General features: G+C 43.0%; 1 protein-coding gene across 6 annotated transcripts in view; it reads left to right on the top strand.

Moving 5' to 3' along the window:
- Glce (glucuronic acid epimerase) overlaps positions 1-16,420 on the top strand; it is a 67,251-nt gene extending 50,831 nt beyond the window's left edge. For 5 of the 6 annotated variants that reach the window (XM_036192437.1, XM_036192433.1, XM_036192435.1 and 2 more), the window contains 3 exons: positions 3,065-3,663; positions 4,449-4,694; positions 12,577-16,420. In XM_036192437.1, coding sequence (XP_036048330.1) covers positions 3,078-3,663; positions 4,449-4,694; positions 12,577-13,601 — 1,857 coding nt within the window. In that variant the 5' untranslated portion in view covers positions 3,065-3,077 and the 3' untranslated portion in view covers positions 13,602-16,420. Of the gene's footprint in view, positions 1-358; positions 378-3,064; positions 3,664-4,448; positions 4,695-12,576 lie in introns of those variants that run through there. The other variant, XM_036192438.1, reaches the window with a different exon arrangement.
- The last annotated feature ends 6,616 nt before the right edge of the window (positions 16,421-23,036 follow it).

The following is a 23,036-nucleotide window of genomic DNA, read 5'->3' as shown; positions in this document are numbered from 1 at the left end:
CTGGCCCACACAGAGCTCTCTCTTCAATCCACTCTGGAGTGGAGTTCAGTCTATCCAAAAAGCAGACCATCTTTCCAGTAATTGAGAGAATCTAATATGTGGTCACCAGGCAAGTGAGGAAAACTTAATGGCAAGAATAAGAGACAAGATAACCAGGAAAAAATGCCAATGGAAAAAAGACAAATAATCACAGAAATTTTATTTTTAAAAAGGATCTCTGTAGCATGTAGAGAGCCACGAAGACAGTACTTCTTCTATTAAGCCACAGGAGGATACACTGCGGGATTGATACAGAAATAATCAGCCAGCATGCTGTTCTTTCAAAACTGTAGAATTCATGAGATGAACAGAACTCCTTAATGAAGTCATAGTGTCAGGTATCAGACTGCATTCAAACCTTACCAGTAACCCATAACTATATTAAAACAGTGCAGGGCAATGGTGGCGTACACCTTTAATCCCAGCACTTGGGCGGGCGGGCGGGGGGGGGGGGGGGGGGCAGAGCCAGGCAGATGTTTGTGAGTTCTAGGCCAGCCTGGTCTACAGAGGGAGATCCAGAACAGGCACCAAAAATTACATAGAGATACCCAGTCTCAGAGAGAGAGAGAGAGAGAGAGAGAGAGAGAGAGAGAGAGAGAGAGAGAGAGAGAGCGCACAGTACTGCCCTGAGACTTTGAAGCTAATCTGAACACAATCTGCATCTTGCCAGACTGTTCAGAGTGGGAGCAGAAGGTCTGGAGAGATGGCTCAGTCTTTATGAGCTCTTCTAGAGGACAGTTCCCATCACCCATATCGGGTGGCTCACAACCACCTGTAACCAGACACTTCTGGCCTCTGAGGGTGCCCACACTCATGTACCCAACCTACACAAAGACATACACACTTACACATAATTAAAAATAAACCTTAAACCAAAAAAGAAAAGATAAAGAAAGGTGTTGGAGTTGATGAATTGATTTTAGGCATTTGGTGGCTTAAAGTTTACCTTCTCTTAGAATTAGAAGAAGTGTGTTATTATGTTCACCATTAGTGCTTTTGATTTTTTTGAGACAGAGTTTCTCTGTGTAGTTTTGGTGCCTGTTCTGGTCCTGGATCTCGCTCTGTAGACCAGGCTGGCCTCAAACTCACAGAGAACTACGTGCTGTTGTCTCCCAAATGCTGGGATTAAAGGCGTGCACTACCACCGCCCAGCCACCATTAGCTTCTTTAACTGAAATTCATCATTTAATTTTTCACAAAATATTTTCATTTGGCATTTGCTCCTTTTATCCTGCCTAAAAAGGTATATTGTGGGCAAAATGAGAAGAGATTACAAACAATATAAATAATTGTGGAATCACACTGCACATTAAAATTACAGAATGACTGTGCAAACATAAATTATGCTTTACGTCCTTTACTCTGAGCAATCTCAAGTGTTCCATACATCACACATAGAACTGACACACATAATTTCTCGTGTTCCCCAATGACCTCTACATATTATCCTAGCTGGTTGGTGTGCCATATGGCCCATAGGGCCACAGCATCATTGTCTTCTCCCTCAGTACTGGAGTGACATTATCTGGCTTACATTTTTTTTTTTTTTTCTGTTTCAAGACATGGTTCTCTTTGTATCCCTGGCTGTCCTGGAACTCACTCTGCAGACCAGGCTGGCCTCAAACTCACAGAGATCCGCCTGCCTCTGCTGGGATTAAAGGCATGCACCACCACTGCTATAGCCGTAAGTTTCTCCAGTCCTGCCCACCCCGAGGTCAGGCGAATCTCTCCCACCTGCTTCCTGCAAGTAAACACATAGAGGCTTGTATTATTTACAAACTGTATGGCCTATGGCTCAAGCTTCTGGCTAACTAGCTCTTTCATCTTAAATTAACCCGTTTCTATTAATCTATATATTGCCATATGTTCTGTGGCTTTACCTGCGCCCCATTACATGTTGCTCCTTGACAGTGGTTTGATGTCTCCTCTTACTCTCCTTTCTCCTTTCACTCTCTCCCTTGAATTTTCTCTCCTGGCTCCTGCCCTGCCATAGACCAATGCAGCTTTATTTATCAACCAATCAGAGCAACACATATTGTTGCTTACAGAAAGACATCCCACAGCATACTGCCCAGTATATCTGGCTTAAATTTAAAAGTATTCTGACTGTGTGTTTAGAACAGACTTGGGAGTGGAGTGTCGGGTATGGGTAGAAAAAGAGGGGCCAGTTTGGCCAGTGCGGAAGTGCTGCATCTGAAAAATGACCATGGCTCTGCCATTGTGGCAGTAATGAAGTTGGTCAGTTAGATTCCAAGTGAACAACACAGGAATCAAAGTTTTTATTCTGAGTAATAGAAGGGTGAGTGGATTGAGGGAGAAGATCAGAGTGAAGCTGTTGAGAGTATTACAGTGCTTATTTGGCTTTCTAAGTAAAGATGCCAGTTACTTGGAAAGCCAAATAGATATATCTCCAAGAGCCAACCCAAGTAACTGGCATCTTTACTTATATACATTTTCTTTGTAACTATATACATACATACATTACATAGTTAGAAGATCTAGCCTGGATAGAGAATTTGGGGATGATCAGCATTCAAGTTCCTATTAAGGCCTGAGGCCTGGGAGAGATCACTCAGGAATGAACAGAGATGAGGAACCATGAAGACTAAGACTGGAAGGCCTGTCAGCATGTTAGGCAGAAAGGCAAGGGCAGAAGCAAGAGGCTCAGAGCAGACTGAGGGAACAGGAAACTAAGAGCTACAAAGATGTTGTGTTTTGTTGTTGTTTTCTCAGACAGCTACTAAAAGTACTAGGATATAAACACTGTAACTAATTACTTTACAAATAAGGCGCACACTAAGGAAATTCCTAAAGTAACACAGAGTGAAAATTTGGGCATCTATGCATTAGAGGATTATGCTAACAGAGCAGTTTGCCTCTTACCTTTGCCTATGCTGGAAAGTTTGGGTCATAGTTTTAAATATGACCAGATTACATGCATTTGATAAAATATATTTTAAATGAAGCAAACTTACCTATGAAACGCCAGTAATGATTCTGCATGATTTTCTTCTTGCCTTTATAGGTATGGTCTGAATATGCGTTGTTTGGCAGCTCGGGTCAACTATAAGACTTTGATTATCATCTGTGCGCTATTCACCTTGGTCACAGTACTTTTGTGGAATAAATGTTCCAGCGACAAAGCAATCCAGTTTCCTCGGCACTTGAGCAGTGGATTCAGGGTGGATGGATTAGAAAAAAGGACAGCAGCATCTGAAAGTAACCACTATGCCAACCACATAGCCAAACAGCAGCCAGAGGAGGCATTTCCTCAGGAGCAACAAAAGGCACCCCCTGTCGTCGGGGGCTTCAGTAGCAATGGGGGAAGCAAGGTGTTGGGGCTTAAATATGAGGAGATTGACTGCCTCATCAATGATGAACACACAATCAAAGGGAGACGAGAAGGGAATGAAGTTTTTCTTCCATTCACTTGGGTAGAGAAATACTTTGATGTTTACGGAAAGGTGGTCCAGTATGATGGCTATGATCGATTTGAATTCTCTCATAGCTATTCCAAAGTCTATGCACAGAGAGCCCCTTACCACCCTGACGGTGTGTTTATGTCCTTTGAAGGCTACAATGTGGAAGTCCGAGACAGAGTCAAGTGTATAAGTGGAGTTGAAGGTTGGTATCTGTTTGCTATACTTGAGTTTTTCTAGCTTGATTGTATTAAGGACTAAAAATCTGAAGTTGTTAGTTACAAAGCCACTACATAGCTTAATGGGAAGAGACCTTTCATGGTCGCTCTGTCTGGCAAGAAGAAACATGTGAAGTGTAAACCTACTGAAGCTTTTCAGTTGGTGTGATTTAAGGGCAGCAGTAAGACCAGACTGAATAAATAGGATTATGCCATTAACCTGCCTCAGAGTCTCATCAATGAGGTCAAGGCACCAATCTCCAGAAATTGTGCTTTGAAACAGTAGTTACTGGGCCAGGGATATGGCTCAGTGATGCAGCATTTGCCTAACATGTGCAAGGCCAAGAGTTCAGTCCTTGCTATCACAGAAACACACAACACACACACACACACACACACACACACACACACACACACACACAGTACTAATAGAGGGACTAGACAGGCAAGAGACCCAGGCTGCTGGTAAGCTTTCTAACACCTATACTCTTTTTCCAAGGTATAATTCCCCCAAAGTTAAATATTTCATCATTTAATAAAAGATGTTTATATACGTATGATCTTTTTAAAAAATGATTGATTACAAAGATGTACAGTTGGTGTAAGAATTAAGATTGATCAATAGAACAACACACAGCATGAAAGCAGAAAAAAAAAGCTTCAAGTTGTGGATAACCCTACAACATTCCTTAGACATGCAGCAGTAGAAGAGTAGTCCTCAGAATGGCTCCTCAATGTCTGGGTTTAGTGATCCGTTGTTTGTTTTTTATAGGTGTGCCATTATCTACACAATGGGGACCTCAAGGCTATTTCTACCCAATCCAGATTGCACAGTATGGGCTAAGTCATTACAGCAAAAATCTAACCGAGAAACCCCCTCATATAGAGGTATACGAGACAGCAGAAGACAGGGACAGAAATGTCAGACCTACTGAATGGACCGTGCCCAAGGGGTGCTTCATGGCAAGTGTGGCTGACAAGTCTAGATCCACCAATGTTAAACAGTTTATTGCTCCAGGTGAGTTTCAGACTATATGTGTCTTACATTTAAATTGACATATAATAAACTGGTGCACCTTTAAAATTTGTAATGGTTTTTAAAAACATAATAGCTGTAGCTGGGGTTTTCCTGTGTCCCACCTGGCCCATGATCAGGACAAATCTCTCTTACCTGCCAGTCCTGCAGCTGCTTGGACCCAAGTAAACACACAGAGGCTTATATTAATTAAAAGTGTATGGCCTAGGCCGGGTGGTGGTGGCTCATGCCTTTAATCCCAGCACTCGGGAGGGAGAGCCAGGTGGATCTTTATGAGTTCGAGGCCAGCCTGGGCTACAGAGTGAGATCCAGGACAGGCACCAAAACTACACAGAGAAACCCTGCCTCTAAAAACAAAAAACAAACACAAACAAACAAAAAAACTGTATGGCCTTAGTGGCTCAGGCTTCTTGCTAGTTAGATCTTACATCTTAAATTAACCCATTTCTATAAATCTATACCTTGCCACATGGCTCGTGGCTTATTGGATCTTTACATCTTCTCATGGCAGCAGTGGCAGCTGGCAGTCTCCTCACTCAGCCTTCCACTTCCAGAATTTGCCTCTCTGCTTATCCCACCTGTACTGTACTTCCTGCCTAGCTACTGACCAATCACCATTTTATTTATCAATCAATCATAACAACACATTCACAGCATACAGAAAGACATCCCCAGCAAATAGCTAGCCCTTTCTTTATGTTACATGCATAAATGATGTCATCTAAGTGAAATCCTTCAAAAGGGGACAGCTGGGGAAAAAAAAAGACAAGTGTTGTAAAAAGAAGTTAATTTACTGTGTGAAGAACCAAGCTATGGAGTGATACTGACATGTAGATAGAGTTGTCGTGTGCCTCCTGGGGTCTGTATGCCCTGGAATAAAGGTTTTGGTTTGGTTTAGTCTTTGGTACTGGAATCTGACCCAGGACTTTGTATATACTAAACAAGCATTCTACCACTGAGTACATCCTCAGTCTTCCTTGGCTTATATGTCAGCATAGCAGAGTTGAAGTTGTAAGTGATTCTGCCCTAGGTTAAATCTTGTTTTAACTTCAAGAGCCATCCTTTCCTTTGCATATTTTTTAACCAATAGCATTTTTTTTTCAAGAAATTATAGCATTACCAAGTAGGCCTGCTTTCATACTGAATTTTGTTAATGTACTAAATTATCTGAAACTTCATATAAAACCATTTTCATTAATAAAACCATTTATAAGATCAAATTAACCTTATGCAACATTTCCCTTTTACTGAGACAGTTTCATTAATTAGGATGTAATGTATTTTCCTGTACTAATCAATATCCATGAGAATTAATGAGTCCATTACTTAAAAGAACAATGTAATAATCTTAGCACCTCAGGCTTAATGAAATGTTGTCAGGTTCAGAATTCATTCCCTGTCCCTCCAACCTAGAGTAGGTAAATAAAAGAGAAAAAAGAGGGTAAGACCTTTCTCCTTGTTCTTTATTGATGACAGACCTGGAAAGCCAAAGTACAAATCTACTCATCCTACAGGGCCTTGAGTAATGCATTTAGGAATGTTAATGCCTTGCAAAGAAGGGACAGCCTTTAATTTTATTGAGACTAGAACATCTTTTCTTCCATGATGTTTGTGATACCCTGGTACATAGATGTTTTGCTTATTATAAAACACCTCCCATGGCTAGGTGAGAAGTTACAAGGAAATGCTTAAGAATAGTTGTTTTATACCTAGGAAGTTATTGTAGCAGGAAATTATTATATGAAGCAAAAGAACATTTGGTTTTGGGTGAACCCAAGGGGTTTCATTTTGCTTTGATAGTGTTGTCTAGATGTTGGTAGAAAATTCTATCTTCCATCCGATCTCCTAGAGTCTCTGGAGGGTTTTTGTAGAATGGTCTCTGTCCTGTTGACAGCAACAGATTTCCTTGATGCTTTTAGATGCCTTGAGGAGTGCAAAAGTAGATTCACACATCCTGCAATGAGGAATCTTCACCTTAACCTGTCATACATTCAGTGGCCAGTTGCTGGGGAGAAAACCACTTTTTTCACATGGTTTCAAGCACACAGAGAACTGTTAAAACCATGTTGTTAGGAGAATACACTTACTCATAGTTGATCCCTGTTGGTAAGTCTGCTAGCTAGGAGTGGCATGCACATGTTATTCTGGGTGTTCAGGAAGCTGTACTGTAAGGGTGAGGGAGAATGATTGCAACTACGTGAGAGTAAGAATCAAGGAAGTAAGGTGACATCATTGAAACATGGCTGTGAGGCATGAAGAATGTTTAGAAAATACAGTTTTGTGGGAAACAGTCTAGAGCATCATTCCTGAGAATTTGAGACTTGTTCTTAAGAGTGTAGGTGTAAGTAAGCTGGGGTTCTGGAGAACGAGAGGTTATTTTTCATTCTTGGTCCTTTCCCCAAAGGAGGTTTTTGTTTTCCCCCAAAAAGGAACAAAATCGCTTTGAGTAGAAAACATTTTTATGAGCAAGATATAGTAGAACACCTGTGATCCCAGGACTTAGGAAGCAGAGGCAGGAAGAACATGAGTTCCAGCCTGAAAAAATCAACACACACACATACACATGGTGGGGTCATTTTATAAGTCTGCCACGTACTTTTACTTATTTATTTACTAATATTTTCCTTTAAAAATATAATTAGGGGGTTGGGGATTTAGCTCAGTGGTAGAGCGCTTGCCTAGCAAGCACAAGGCCCTGGGTTCAGTCCTCAGCTCTGGGGAAAAAAAAAATCTAATTAGATACAGAGAGATATCTATAGAGATGGATGGATGGAGAGAGAGAGGAAGAGAGAGTGATTGATTTAAATGGAGTCTCACAATAGCCTTAGCTGGCCTCAAACTCACTATGTAGTTGAGGAAGGGGTTACCTTGAACTCTTGATCTTTCTGCCTCTTCCCCAGTGCTGAAATTGCAGGCATGTGCCACCATGCCTGGCTGTCTTCTAAGTTTTCAAACTGAATGATGTAGAACCTCATGCTTGTAATTAACTTTCCCAAAGCATTCTTTTCCTTCCACTTTGGTGATCTCTCCTCCTCCTCTCTCTCTTGTTTAGCTGTTTTTCCCCAGATTCTGCTGAGGCTTCCCCTCCCCCCCTTTTTTCCTGCTGACCCTCATCTCTTAGCATTCATCCAGGTTTGAATAGGGCTGTTTCTCATTTGATGTAGTACACCTGTTGATGAGGAATGAATAACTTATGCTTTATGTGAGGATACTGACTTAAAGACTATTGTCTCAGCTTTACTGAGTGTAACTGACAAATGAATTTGTGTATATTTAGACGTACAGCATGATGCTTTGATGCAGATACATGTTGTAAATTGGTTACCAGGATCAAGATAGGTAGTTTACACAGGACTGGAATCCAGCACCCATGTCAGATGGCTCACAACTACCTATAACTCCTCTTCCAGGGGATCTGATGCCCACACACAAATACATAATTAAAAATAATAAAAATCTTCTAAAAACATGAAAGCAAAAGATAATTTACATATGCATCACCTCATAGAGGTATCGTGTATGTTAGTAAGAGTGTAGAAATATTAGCATATTTTAAGCATGTGATACAGTATTATCTCTAGTTTGCCATGCTGTGCATCAGGTGTCTGAAAGCTTGTATTTGACCTCCATCTCCCCATTTCCCCATTTCCAAGTTTGTAAATATATCATTCTGTTTCTGTAAGTTCAGCTTTCTTAACTAATCACTAAGAATTAATGTAATTAGAGTATAGTAGAAATTCCATATTCATTATCTGCCTTTCATTAAGCATTAACTCTCAGATGGCAGGATTTCTTTTTCTTTTACAACTAGAAATTACAAACACACCACATTATCCGTTCACCTATCACCACACACAGGTTATTTCCATGTCTTGGCTATTTCTGCTAATCTTTCAATGACCATAGGCTATCTCTCACCCACGCATCTGTTTGTGATACTAATTTTATTTCCTTTGCTAAGTATGGATCCAAAGTGGGATTCCTGGTTCACCTGGGAGTCCTGGTTTTAGTTTGGGGGTGGGGGACCTTTATTCAAATTGCTGTAATGGCTGCACCAATTTATATTCCCACTCAAAAGTGCACAAGGATCCTTTCTCCCCATATCAACATCAGTGCCTATGCTTTCTGTGATAGCCCTAAGGTATAGTGGGTGGTATTTTGCTATGGTTTTGTTTGTACTTCCTTTGAGATAAGGGATGAACACCTTTGCATACACCCTGTGGCTATTTGTGACTTTGGGGAAAATATCTGTTCAGACCTTTGTACATTCTTTAATTAACTGATTTTTTCTCTTGAGTTCCTTCAATGTCGTTGGATATTAACACCTTTTCAGGGCTATAGTGTTGAGATGTTTTGGCCTTTTCATAATTGCTACACTTTATAGCTTGATATAGTCTGACTCTTCTGTTTGGTGGTGATGGTGGTGATAGTGGTGGTGGTGATGGTGGTGGTGGTGGTGGTGGTGGTGATAGTGGTGGTGGTGGTGGTGGTGATAGTGGTGGTGATAGTGGTGGTGGTGATAGTGGTGGTGATAGTGGTGGTGGTGGTGATAGTGGTGGTGGTGGTGGTGGTGATGGTGGTGGTGATAGTGGTGATAGTGGTGGTGGTGATAGTGGTGGTGGTGATAGTTTGGGTACTTGTGCGTTTAGTGTCAGAGCTAGAAAATAGCTGGCAGCATGTTTATCCTCCCTTGTTAATGTACACATGTCCATGTATACCAAACAGAAAGTTCCAGTAGCTCTTGAAGATAAACTACTCAGAAAGTAGGGTTCATGGGCTTGTGGGAGTCCAAATGGTTGGGAAGTCGGAACTTGGGTTAGTAGATTGGAAGGAGGAGTCTCCAGCCAGCACAGTGTTCTGTGGAGAGCTCAGAACCTCATCTGCTGTCTTTTCTGTTTGCACACCATCCCTCATGCTGCCACCTTGACCCTTCAGGAGTCTGGCAGGTATATAACTCCCCATGTATGCCGGAAGAAGGAAACAGAAGACTGGTTTCATATAATTGTTGGGAAGACCCCAATTGTTGATTGATTGAGGGCTCTGACTTCTTTGTCACTCCAGTGCGTCTCAGGAGAATCCCCTTTATTAGTGTGAAGGGTTTAGAAAATTAATAATTGGACTTTTTAAGGATTCATTCATTGTTGAATCCTTTGGAAAACTCATCTAGTATATTAAGACATAATAAGAGGATTGATTAAACCATGTCACGTAATTCAATTTTTTATAAATAAAGTGAAAAATTAGAACAGAATTCTGGGAGGAAATGGATTTCAGCTTCCCTTCATCTGGACTAAGATGGGGCATTGTTAACCAGTCTGCCAGAACATATGTAATACTTAATAATGATAAAAAATAGGACTCAGGATAGTATGCTGTGCTGAGTGTAATTTAATCTTGTATGATTCATACTTCAGTTCTGAATCCCACAGTGTATCAGGTAGTTGAACTCAGCTCCAGATTTCCTTTTACTGGAAAGGAGGAATGTCGTTAGAATTTTCCTTCCTGGCCCACAGTCAGGACAAATCTCTCTCACCCACCAATCCCACAGTTGCTCAGATCCAACCAAATAAGCACACAGAGATTTATATTACTTATAAACTGTATGGCCGTGGCAGGCTTCTTGTTATCTATTTCTTCTATCTTAAATTAACCCATTTCTATTAATCTATACTTGCCACTTGGTTCATGGCTTACCTGTACCTTACATCTTGTCATGGCAGTGGCTGGCAGCGTCTCTCCGCCCCCAGCCTTCCACTTCCCAGAATTCTCTTCTCTCTTGTCCCACCTATACTTCCTGCCTGGCCACTGGACAAACAGCATTTTATTTATACAGAGCAATATCCACAGCAGAGGAAAGTGCTAGTTAGAGAGAGAATGCATGCTGACATTTTTGACAGGTGAAATGGATTTTGCTGAACTAAGATTTTACTATTGTGGTCAATTTTTAAACTGTCACCCAGGCATTATTTGATTCATAAGTCTGCTGTGTGTTCTCATTCTTGATACAATTTCCATAATTGTCTGCTCCATCAAATGAAGTCATTAAGAGCCTTGGGCCACGTGTATCTGTACTGGTGGAATCCAGTGTTGAGAGGCTTGACTTAACCAGACTGATGTGAACTTTGCTCCTGTGACACAGCATTTCCTCCCCAGGATTAACGCTCCTTTGAGCATCTACTTCCAGTGCCATTTCTCTCCTCACAGTCTCTGTACTTGGGCCCTGAAACCTAGATCATAGTTCCTGCCCTACTAGTAACCGTTTAATCTTACAAAGCCTGTGGGTCTTCACCTTTACAGCAGAAACAATCCATGTTTTACCACCCTCAGAAGAATGAGGACCAAATGATAGCCTATGTGTGGGTGTGTTTGGGAAGTGTAAGCCCTGTAAAGATTAAGATGTTCTATCAGGTGGTGGTGGCGCATACCTTTGATGCCAGCACTATCGAGTCAGGCAGGCAGATCTCTGAGTTTGAAGCCGGCCTAGCCTACAGAGTGAGTTTCAGGACAGCCAAGGCTACCCAGAAGAAGGTGTTCATTTTTCCCCTTCATGGTTTAAAGTTGTGCTGTATGAATTGTTTATTTATGTGGGGGGTGCGTTTGTGTTATATGTGTTATCTTTGCTGCTAGTTGGTTTTAATACGCAGTATCTTTTGGTAATTGTTAGATTAGTGTCATTCAGGGGGTCATCTTGCTGAGAGCCAACCATCACTGTACTCTGGTTATATGAGAGAAATTCCATATTTCATAATTTGCCAAATAAAAAACAGCTTTTAGAATTTTGTTAGCATGTGGTAATTAGTGGCAGTAGTCACCAGCATTTATCACTGTTCTAAGCCACTGTTTTCTTTAAATTGTCAAAATCAACCTTCAAAGTGATACTGTCTCTGCCAACACTTGAAGAAACTGGGACTTGGAAAGGTCTGGTTTTGCTTTTTCAGAGCTGCTGGCCAAGCAGGAATTGTGAACGGTTTTTAACTTCAAAGTGTACTTTCCCCCTTCCCTTTTTTATCTTATACACAAGCCCATTGTTTAATTTCCAGTAATTTTGTTTATAATTCCAGAGTATAAAAACAAAACAAAACACTGTTTTCCATGTCAAATTAAGAGCCAGACTGGGCAGTATAGGTTCTGTCCTTTGTGTCTGGGAGGTTGCTTGACTGTGTATCTCATCAGTTGTACATCTGTAAAGAGGGAGTGAGACAGTGCACACTCAAGGCTAAGCAGGCATCATGTAAAGTCTGGAATGTAAAACATTCAGAATATAAGGCAGGAAATACCAGCTGCATTAGAAATGAAATTTTGGCCGGGCGGTGGTGGTGGTGCACGCCTTTAATCCCAGTACTTGGGAGGCAGAGGCAGGTGGATCTTTGTGAGTTTGAGGCCAGCCTGGTCTACTTAGTGAGATTCAGGAAAGATGCAAAGCCACACAGAGAAACCCTGTCTCGAAAAACAAAAGAAAAGTTTTAAAAAAAAAAAGAAATGAAATTTTGAACATACCATTCTGTCTAGAACTTTAACTTTCTTGTAATAATATGTGTTTGAACCAGCTTTTGGCTATTTTTCTCCCTTTTATGAAATAAATATATTAGAATAATCAGTGATTCTTGACCAGTTGACATCAAGTCTAGAAAAGACAGTATGATCAGAAATTCTTAGTTATTTGTTCTGAATCTTATCTGTAAACCAGACAGAGTCAATGTAAGGAGAAGCCTTCATGAAGTCACTAGATTTGCTACTTAGCAGAAATCTAGTACCATAACTGGAGTTAATTTCGTGTGGTCAGTAGTTATCATGAATAAACTACAATTAAATTTCAAGTGTAAAAATGCTTTATTCTAACCAATCCTTGTTCTGTTCCCCACAGAAACCAGTGAAGGTGTGTCTTTACAGCTGGGAAACACAAAAGACTTCATTATTTCATTTGACCTCAAGCTCCTAACAAATGGGAGTGTGTCTGTGGTTCTGGAGACCACAGACAAGAATCAGCTCTTCACTGTGCATTATGTCTCAAACACCCAGCTAATTGCTTTTAAAGACAGGGACATATACTACGGCATTGGGCCCAGAACTTCGTGGAGTACAGTTACCAGAGACCTGGTCACTGACCTCAAGAAAGGAGTGGGTCTTTCCAACACAAAAGCTGTCAAGCCAACCAAAATCATGCCCAAAAAAGTGGTTAGGTTGATTGCAAAAGGGAAGGGCTTCCTGGACAACATTACCATCTCAACCACAGCCCACATGGCTGCATTCTTTGCTGCTAGTGACTGGCTAGTGAGGAACCAGGATGAGAAAGGTGGCTGGCCAATTATGGTGACTCGGAAGTTAGGGGAAGGGTTTAAGTCTTTAGAACCAGGGTGGTACTCTGCTATGGCACAAGGGCAGGCCATCTCTACATTAGTCAGGGCCTATCTTCTAACAAAAGACCATATATTCCTCAATTCAGCTTTAAGGGCAACAGCCCCATACAAGTTTCTGTCAGAGCAGCATGGAGTTAAAGCCGTGTTCATGAATAAACATGACTGGTATGAAGAATATCCAACTACACCTAGCTCTTTTGTTTTAAATGGCTTTATGTATTCTTTGATTGGACTGTATGACCTAAAAGAAACAGCGGGGGAAAAGCTTGGGAAAGAGGCAAGGTCCTTGTATGAGCGTGGCATGGAATCTCTTAAAGCCATGCTGCCCTTGTATGATACTGGCTCTGGAACCATCTATGACCTTCGCCACTTCATGCTGGGCATTGCTCCCAACCTGGCCCGCTGGGACTATCACACCACCCACATCAACCAGCTGCAGCTGCTCAGTACCATCGATGAGTCACCAATCTTCAAGGAATTTGTCAAGAGGTGGAAAAGCTACCTTAAAGGCAGCAGGGCAAAGCACAACTAGAGCTTGAAACCAAAAGCACGTTCCAGCCTCTTCTGAACTCCCGCGCACCGCACATTTAAGATGGTGTGTGTCCGGGGTTTGTGGGTCACAGCAACGTGAGAAGAGACCCTTAAAGTTAGTCTTCTGAAACAATTGCATTCCATGGGTCAGGTGCTTAGAAATGTTTAGTTGGTTCGCTGAACAAATATGTGATTTCTGCCCTGCTCATCACTTAGGCCTCCCTGCAGAGTCCTTTGCAGTCTGTGAAAGAAAACGGTAAGTCGCCGCTGCTAGCCTGCTGCCCAGCACTTACCTAAATCTTAGTATGGAGTGCTTTTAAAATGTGATTATTTATATTTATGCTGAATGCAGGCTTTTAGAAAACAGTGTGCTGTACTGCAGTAAATGTGCGTATAGCCTGGGTCGTGAACTGTGTATTTTCAGTGTTTCTTTCCTGTAGGTTCATTTCTTGGGAGGGAGTGAGCATTTGTTGCATTTGTTCATTTATATATGGAAAATATTTTGAATTATGGTTTTCTTGAACTATGTATATTTAAACAGCCTGTGTTCAGGTCTCATGGTCACATAACATAAGCACAACTAAAATGAAACTTGTTGACTGCACAAGAAATTACAGACATGCTGTTTTATGAAACTTGATCTACAATCGGTAGAAATTTGATAATCATCTTCCCACCTTTGCTCCCAATGCACTGTCTTTGTCACTGTCTAGAACATTGCATTGCATTTCATACTACACCTTGGTAGTTTTGTCCATTTGAGGACATTACCCAGAACATTAATTATAAGTCTAAATTTGTGACAGACCTAATGATTTGAAGCCTACCGTCGGTCCCTTTTAGGACTTCCCCCCCCCCTTAAAGACAATTACTGGGTTAAATGGTATGTTCAGGAGTCACGGTAAAGCTTGTCCTGCCTGGATTGTCACTTTTACATCACTGCTGCTGTCCTCATTGCATTGTTTCTCTGAAACTTAATTTGAATGATTCCAGCACTGAAACAGAAGAGATGCTCCTGTGTCTGCTGTTCTCTGCATCAGATCTATGCCATGGGCAGTGTCTGCTGTAGGGCTTCAGGCATTAGCTAAAAACAACAAGGATTGGGTTTGCTCTGGTTTGTGTTTATGGTGTGATAATATGGAGATAGTTAGGAACACTATCTCACACTTTCTAGGGACAAACAATGGAGCTTATCCATGCTACCTGTCAGATGCACCTTTAAGAGCCAGGTGGATGATTTGCCTCCACATTGGACTTCCTTTGAATTCAGCTACCAAGTACTGTTGAAACTGGAATATATATATTCCATATACATATATTTATATGTATATGAGATGCATATATATGTATTAGATGCATATACACCCATACATAAATGATACATATATAAAGTATATTGGCATCAAAGGAGACTGGAAGATCTGTACTAAAGATAAAAGCAATATTAAATTGTTGAAAAACAAGTATAAACTCCCAGTTTATATGACCACACCTTAATTTTGCCTACAACGAAACCAGTGTGGTCGTTAGGTTCCCCAGCTTTTACCTTTGTGGTTTTCACACACGTATTTTAGCAATGTCTGGACATGCACATTTGTCTCAGCAATAGAAATGAGGACTCCCTTTTTATTTTCAGTACTGGTGTTCAAAGCAAGCCTCCCCACCTAGGAACACTGTTCCCTCTATTAGATGTGTTACCAGAGTGATCCCGACTTTGCTTTATGTTTGCATACTGGTCTTCAGATGAGAGGGGTCAGTGAAATCATTACGGTACTGCTTTCGTGACAAACACCAGTGCCTTTACCAATGTGGCTGTCCTTTTCCACTGAAGAGGGATGGTTGGTTTGGTTTGTTTATGGTGTAGACATGGCAGTTTGCTGCTGTTGCTTTTCCACTGCCTTCCACATTGCAACAGCGACTTGTCTTGTGATCCCAGATTCCCTGAGAGGTCACATTGAGCCTGTGGCAGCACTGTCAGTGCTTGGCTTCCCAGATTGAAGATGCCTCTGTCACCCGGGAGTTTACAGCATGAGACTCTGGGTGTGCAGGAAGTCTGCCTGCAAAGTGGGATCCACAGCATGTCTGACAGATGGGGTGACGCTGCTTCGGGAGATCTGGGCATATGTAGAGCGCTGCCTGGGACCCATGCATTTTTGCCTCTAGAAAACTACCAAGTTTCCTAGGTTTTTAAATCACGTAAATGTTTACGTATCCTGAGTATAGAGAGAATGGGAAGGGTATTTTAAGTTTTTGTTGTTTCTTTAAATTTTTCTTTAAAAATATCGGTTTGATTCACTTACCTGAGTTAGCTTCCATGTTGAATCTATTGCCACTTCAGTAGTAAAACCAGCCAAAAGTTTCTAGACAAAGGGCAGGTTTGACTCTCTAGGAGTTACTGTATATAACAGCTTCATCAAGAGCCACGCAGCATCCTGAGCAAGTGCAGAAATGGCACAAGCACGCTCTGCAGATGTGGCGGGACTCATCTTTTTTGGTGTACAGACTCTCACCAAAAGCTGCTGGTTTTGTCCTTGTCCTTGTTCCCTTGCTTCTCCTCCATTGTACATGTGGGTATATGCCATGTGTCAAATATGCAATAACGTGTTTACCGGATGCCCTTCCAAAGGGTGGTCCTCTGTAAAGCTGTACAGACTTTGCAGTCCAAGCACAATGTGCACATGTTAGTTTTATATACAGCGAAACTTGATTTTTTCAAATGGAAAGGTATTTTGTTTCTATACAAAGTTAAATGGGTTGTTTGTGCTTAATGTAAAGCTGCTTTATAAAATTGTAAAATAAAGTTTTTATCTTGAAAAGAAATATTCTTGGATATTTCTCTTATTTTCTGCTTAGTTTGTGGTTATGTGAGCCCAGCATGCATTTGGCCGACATTTCCTGTTGAGCCTGCAGACAGGGAAGCAGAGTACAGTGCAGGAGCTTTGGCCTGTAGGACCAGAGTGCACAGGACAAGTTCAGAAAATGAAGTGCTGCACTGTGCTCAGGCAGGGGCTAGAGCTTAAGCTGGGGCTCAGGGGTGAGTCGGGCTGGTACACAGGTACCAGCTGAGAGTCCCACGCCTGTCATCTCTCCCATCTTTAGAATGATCAGTGTCCCCTCATAGTCTCTCCTCAGTAAGATTTTGTATAACTTTATATAAAGTTCCCAAATACGAATCCAGCCTGACATTTTTTGTGTGCTGGAATTCCAGTTGACCACCAGGCAGCTGTTAGATTCCAGTGACCATACAGGTCTTAGCACAAGGCTGTTCTCCCTCTCGGAGCTGCCCCTTGTCTCCCACCTTCCATGGAGAAACGGCTATGTGGTCACAAGCACTCTTGGACAGAGTGGCTCATGGACTACTCGGGTTTGATTTTACAATTTGTGACAAAATTAAGGTTTGGCCATGAGTCTCATACTCTGTTCATTGCCTTGTGAGGCAGGTCCTCCACCACAGAGGACTTAATCCCTGATGAGCTCTTCTTTCCTGCCTGTGCTAGGTGACCCTGACAACAGCTAGGCCAGTCAGTCTCTCCCAGCAACAAGCCAAAATGAGTAATATTTTAAAAATTGAAGCAGAGAGAGAAAAGCAACAGGGAAAAACCAGAGTTTTGACAGAACTCCAAGACTGGGATCCAGTGCACTTTAGAGGGCAGTGGATCTCTGCTCAGACTCCAGAGTACGTCTGTATTCTTTTAGGACGGTCCCTGTGTGCTGCTGTTAGCTGGATTTGGTTTCTGTGGCTCAACACAGTCGAACCCAGATGAAAAACAGTGCACGCACTGTTGAGGAAAGTGGTCTGCAGATGCACACTTCTAGCTGACAGAATACTAGAGGCTAGGGCAGCTTAAACAGCGGAGATCCACATGTCGTGATTCCAGAAATGGGAAGTCTAAAATCAAGTTGTAGGTGAGATTGGTTTCCTTTGAGGTTGCTTTTCCTCGCTGTCTTCTCCCCACATCCTTACATGGTTGTCAGAGTCCTAATCTCAAGTCTCACTGGATCAAGTACTATTCCTGTGACCTTGTTTATATCTGTCAGGGGGGGGGGGCTTGTTTGTTTATTTATTTATTTTTAGTTTTTTCGAGACAGGGTTTCTCTGTGTAGCTTTGCGTCTTTCCTGGAACTCGCTCTGTAGACCAGGTTGGCCTTGAACTCACAGAGATCTGCCTGCTTCTGCCTCCTGAGTGCTGGTATTAAAGGTATGCACCACCACCGCCTGGCTAAAACTAAATGTTTTTAAAGGAATTTTTTAATATGCTAATATAAACTACATTTTTATTTTGAATGCAAAATTCAGAGATACTGCTACAGCCATAGAGAGATTGAAGAAATGACTCATTCAGCAAAGTGCTTGCAATACAAGTATAAGGACCTAATTCATCTCCTAGCATGCATGTAATAAGCTGGACAGAGTAGCACCTCTTCCTCCTAGCACCAGGGAGGCAGAGATGTGAGGATCCCTGGGATCCCTGGCCAGCCAGCGTAGCCAGTCATCCAGTTCCGAGTTCAGTGAAAGACCCTATTTACAAAAATAAATTCGGAAGTTATTGAAGAAGACACCAGTGTCTGGCCTTCACACACCTTCGAGTACATGTATGGGTGCATGCATACACACACACACACACACACACACACACACACACCTGCACGCATGATAGATAAGTACTTGAAAATTGCAAGTAGTGAGATTATTTTTTCTTTTACATACAGTATAAACGCTTTATTTAACAGTTGTAGGTCACCCCCTGGACCAAGTAGTGGATATCCAGGACCCAGCAGCAAGTTTAGCACAGCCTCCGAGCTTCTTTCTGACCCCAGTAGTGTGAAAATATCACCCTCTCAAACAGGGCCTTTCATGCTGCAGATGTTGGAGCAGCTGGTGTCATGGATAAATTCTACATGTACCTGTGTGCACTGTCCCTGTGAGCCAGTCCTGTCTAGCACTTTGGTTACCCTGGCCAGCATGGTGAGCTGCATGTGACTCATGTCCATGATGACAGGGATCTGGCAGAGAGCAGTTGTTGTTGTTGTTGTTGTTTTTCCCTAATGACAAGGCTTTGTGGATTTTTGTTGTTTGTTTGTTTAACAGCTTTTGAACAGGGCCTTACTAGATTGCCCTGGCTGGGTTGGAACTCAGTATGGAGACCAGGCTGGCCTTGAACTCACAGAAATCCACCTTCCTCTGCTGAGTGCTGAGATTAAAGGAGTATGCCACCACATCTGGCTTTAATAACACTTTTTAATCCCAAATTCTCATTTTTTATAAACGGTTTGAAACAGCCAACAGTCTAGGGGAAAAAACACTGGTTTCCATTTTACCAGCCCATTAAGGATGTCAGGTTGAAATGGATGTGAATTTAAATGTTGTGTTGGTGATGAATTTGAATGTTTGCTGCTCCGTTTCTGGTGAAAAGAAATACATTTGCCATCTGGAGCAAGTGATTGATCGCTCCCATATGTAAACTGCACTTCCTGAATGTTAAAGAGCAGCCACTCAAAAGTAGCTAATCCTCCTCCAGGAGTAGAAGGATTTTGCAAAATGATAGCACTGTAAAAAGTCATTAAGGAGGGGTAACAACAGCAACGGGGCAGAGAAAAGACCGTGAGGGGTGAGGAACCGCAGCCTCCACACAAGGGCTAGAGTATCGTTAGACAAACCGGAGCTCACAGCATCTGCGCTTCCAGTCACGGGGAGCTGGTGCCTGCCTGGGAGTTTGTTCTGGGATTTTGCTCTGGGAAGGTCAACTTTGAGCTGTGGGTCTCCACCCCTTTGGGGGGTCACCTACCACATATTTACATCATGATTCATAACAGTAGCAAAATCACAGTTAAGAAATAGCAACGAAATAATTGTATGGTTGGGGGGTCACCACTACATGGGGAACTGTATTAAAGGGTCTCAGCAGTTAGGAAGGTCGAGAACCACTGGGGTAGAGGGATGGCTCAGTTGGTAAAGGTTTGCTGTGAAACCGTGAATATCTGAGTTCAAATCCCAGACAGAGCTAGGGAGGGAGGGAAGGAGAAAGGGAGGGAAAGAGAGAGAGAGAGAGAGAACCAGAGATCAACTTCTGACCTACACACACACACACACACACACACACACACACACACCTACAAACATATACATACACAAATGGCTTTTTTTTTTTCTGAGCTGAGGATCGAACCCAGGGCCTTGCGCTTGTAAGGCAAGTGCTCTACCACTGAGCTAAATCCCAAATGGCTATTTCTAGTGTCTAGAAAACCTGGTGTCCATTATTTTGGGGTCTAGAGACGACACTAACTCCCCAGAGTGAGGAGAAGCTGAATTTAAGTCTTGCCTATTAAAAAAAAAAAAAATTACGTAGCAAACTGAACAGTTTGAATTTGATGCCTGATATCATTTTCAATGTGACAAGATGAATTCTCTGGAATTCAGTTGACTACAAGTGGGAAACCCTAAATTCCCACATCCTTTCTGGGTAGCCTGTCAAGATGAACGGGAGAGGCATCTTGCCTCCCTAGGTCCTGCAGGGGGCACTATCTCCATGGGACTGTGGCTCAGCCTAGTGTGCCAGTTTTACATTCAGCTCCCATCCCTAAGGAGGGGGGAAGTATTAAAAAAATTACAAAGTTAGAGATGGAATGAAGGCACTTCCACAGCGCCTTCCTGCTGTATACTTCCTAGGGTCCTTATAGTGTATGCTAGATAGAGGAACAGAAGTCACACAGATCCACACTGTCACAGAGAAGGGTGGGAATCTGGGGCTCTGGGCTGGCAGTTCACTTCTCTTTATCATGCTGCCTTCACGTCTGTTTTAATCTGGAAATGAGGCTGGGGCCCCTGGGGTGCATTCTTCTCCCTCAGCTTGTGTCGGCCCTAGGCGGGGCTCTAAAGGAGAAGGGAAGGTACCCACTCTCCCTTCCCTTTGGTTATCAGTTCCGGATCTCCTCAGAGCTCAGGCCCAGTGGGCAGGGCACCTGTCTGCTCCTTTTTGTTACACGTGTGCCTTTCTTTTGGTTCCTGGGGTGCTCTGGGCCATCTCCCCCTCTTTAGGGGGTCTGTCTCTCCTCTCAGATGAGGGCATTACCCAGGGCTGGGGCTGAGCCTCCCTCACACTAATACAGCCTCAAAGCTGCTTTTCCCTTTCTTCATCTCCCCTCAAACGTGTTCCTCAGAGTTCTCCACAGGTTGCTGGTGAATATTCAGACCGGCAGGCAGAAGCCAGAGTAAGGATGTATTGTCAGGGAACTTACAAACCAGTCTGGTCTAACCTGGTCTTCTCTCGGTCCTTGTGCCTCCTGCCCCCCCCCTCCTCCTTTTTGTTTTTCATGTAGCTCAGGTTAGTGTCCAACTCACTATCTGGCTAAGAATGACTTTGAATTCCTTTGAAATCCTCCTGCCTCTACCTCCCAAGAGTTCCAGATGTGTTCAACTGAACCCAACTCAGTCTGAACTTTCCAGTACCCACTCTGGACCCACCCAAAAGACAAGTCCAAAGGCCTGACTTGTCCTTGGATCCCAAAGAAGAATTGTAGGTTAGCTGAGAAAAGGGAATTCAGCTGTGAAGATGGCGGTCCTGCTCCTCCCCACCTCCTGGATCAGACTCCGCCCTGGAGGTTGAACCACCTAAAATGTACAGTCACCTGTAAGTTCTCCCCATTGTCTAGCCTGGGTGCCCACAGCACAACCAGGGACTCTTGGAGGTGTGTCTAGGAGAACAGGCAGTGGGTCCTGGGTCAGGGCAGAGAGGAAGGTGAGAGAGGCCTGGCTCCTTGGTCCCCTGGCTGGCTCCTAGTGCTAGACTGCTATTCTGGTCTCCCTCTTCGGCTCTTTCTCCTCAAGAGCAGCATCTTAATAGATGGAAGAAATGGTGTGCTGAAGGTTTTCTGTCTGGGTCATAGTCACTGGGTCGGCGCAGCCACTTCTAATCAATGTGCCCAGGCCTCCAGTGACATCCTGCCACTTGCCTGTGCTGTAAGCAGATCTCACGGCGAATTAATTTTTTTCAAATGACTAATTGAATTTAAATAGACTGAGAGGGAAAGGTTGTCCTCTGCTGACGGTGTGGATTCCTCCAGAGCTCCACAGAGACCTCTGCCCCAGGCAGCCAGCCTCTGGCAGGAGAGCAGAGTCAGCCACAGGAAGAACTCTGCCAATCCTGGGGAACCTTTGCCAAAAAAATATGCCCAGAGAGAATTCTCAGGGATTTGCTGGGCCTGTCCAGTGTGATTGAGGCTTTCAATTCGTTCAGCCAGAGGTTTAGGAGGGGCCACAAACCTGAGTAAAAGGCTGTTGTATGTACTCAAGGCTGGAGAGGGTTCAGCCATTAGGAGACTTGCTCTTGCCAAGGACCAGGGTTTGTATCCCAGCACATACATCTGGCTCACAACCTCTTATAACTCCAGCTCCAGGAGATCCAATGTCTTCTTCTGGCCTCCACAAGAACAAGGCACATGCATGGTACAAGTACATCTATGCAGGCAAACCACTCATACACATAAAATTAGATAAATCTAAAACACTATACTCTTCATATTTAAAAACATGAACTTGGGGCCTAGGAACAGCTCGGTTGGTAAAGTGCTTGGCTTGCAAGAATGAGGTCTTGAATTTATTCCCAGCACCCTTGGAAAAAAGATCTGGGTGGTATGTGCTTGTAACAACAGAGGTAGGGAGGCAGAGACAGGAGGAGCCATGGGGCTCACTAGCCAGACAACCTAAACAACTTAGTCAGCTCCAAACCAGTGAAACGCCGTCTCAAAATACGAAGTGGACAGTGTCCTGAAGAGTACCTGAAGTTAATCTCTGACCCCTATAAGCATGAATCCACAGGGAACACACACACACACACACACACACACACACACACACACACACACACACACATGCACTTGCTTGCAAGCCTTCAAAACCATGCAGGAGCCGTGAGCATGAAGGGTAGGGTCAGTGAGTGACAGGGAATGGGGGTGGGGCTGTGGCTAGGAGAAAGCATTCATTAAAGACTGTTTCAGAAATTTAATTACTTCTAGCCAAGTATGGTGCCTTAAGCCTGCAGTTCCAGCACTGAAGAGTCTGAGACAGGAGAATTGCCTCAAGTGTGAAGGCAGCAGTGGGCACAACAGACCTTTAGGCTGAAGGAGCTGTAATAACTTTCCATGTGAGAATGAGGTCTAGGCTGAGGCTGTGAGTTCCAGGACAGACTGGGCTCAGAGTAGGACCCTGTCTCAAAAAGCAAAACTACAAGCTGAGGGTGCAGTTCTGGGGGCAGAGTGTGGCACCTGTTTATAATCCCAGTTCCTGGGAAGTGGAGGCAGGAGGATCAAAAGGTCAGACTCAGCCATGGATACATAGTGAGTTTGAGGCTAACCTGGGCTACCCAAGACTCTGCCTCAAAATAGTAATAATAATTATTACTATAAAATAAATAAATTACTACTAGATAGACGAACAAAA

This window comes from Onychomys torridus, chromosome 7 (genome assembly GCF_903995425.1).
Source record: "Onychomys torridus chromosome 7, mOncTor1.1, whole genome shotgun sequence".
Taxonomy (NCBI): domain Eukaryota; kingdom Metazoa; phylum Chordata; class Mammalia; order Rodentia; family Cricetidae; genus Onychomys; species Onychomys torridus.
This window is presented reverse-complemented; position numbering and strand designations above follow the sequence as displayed.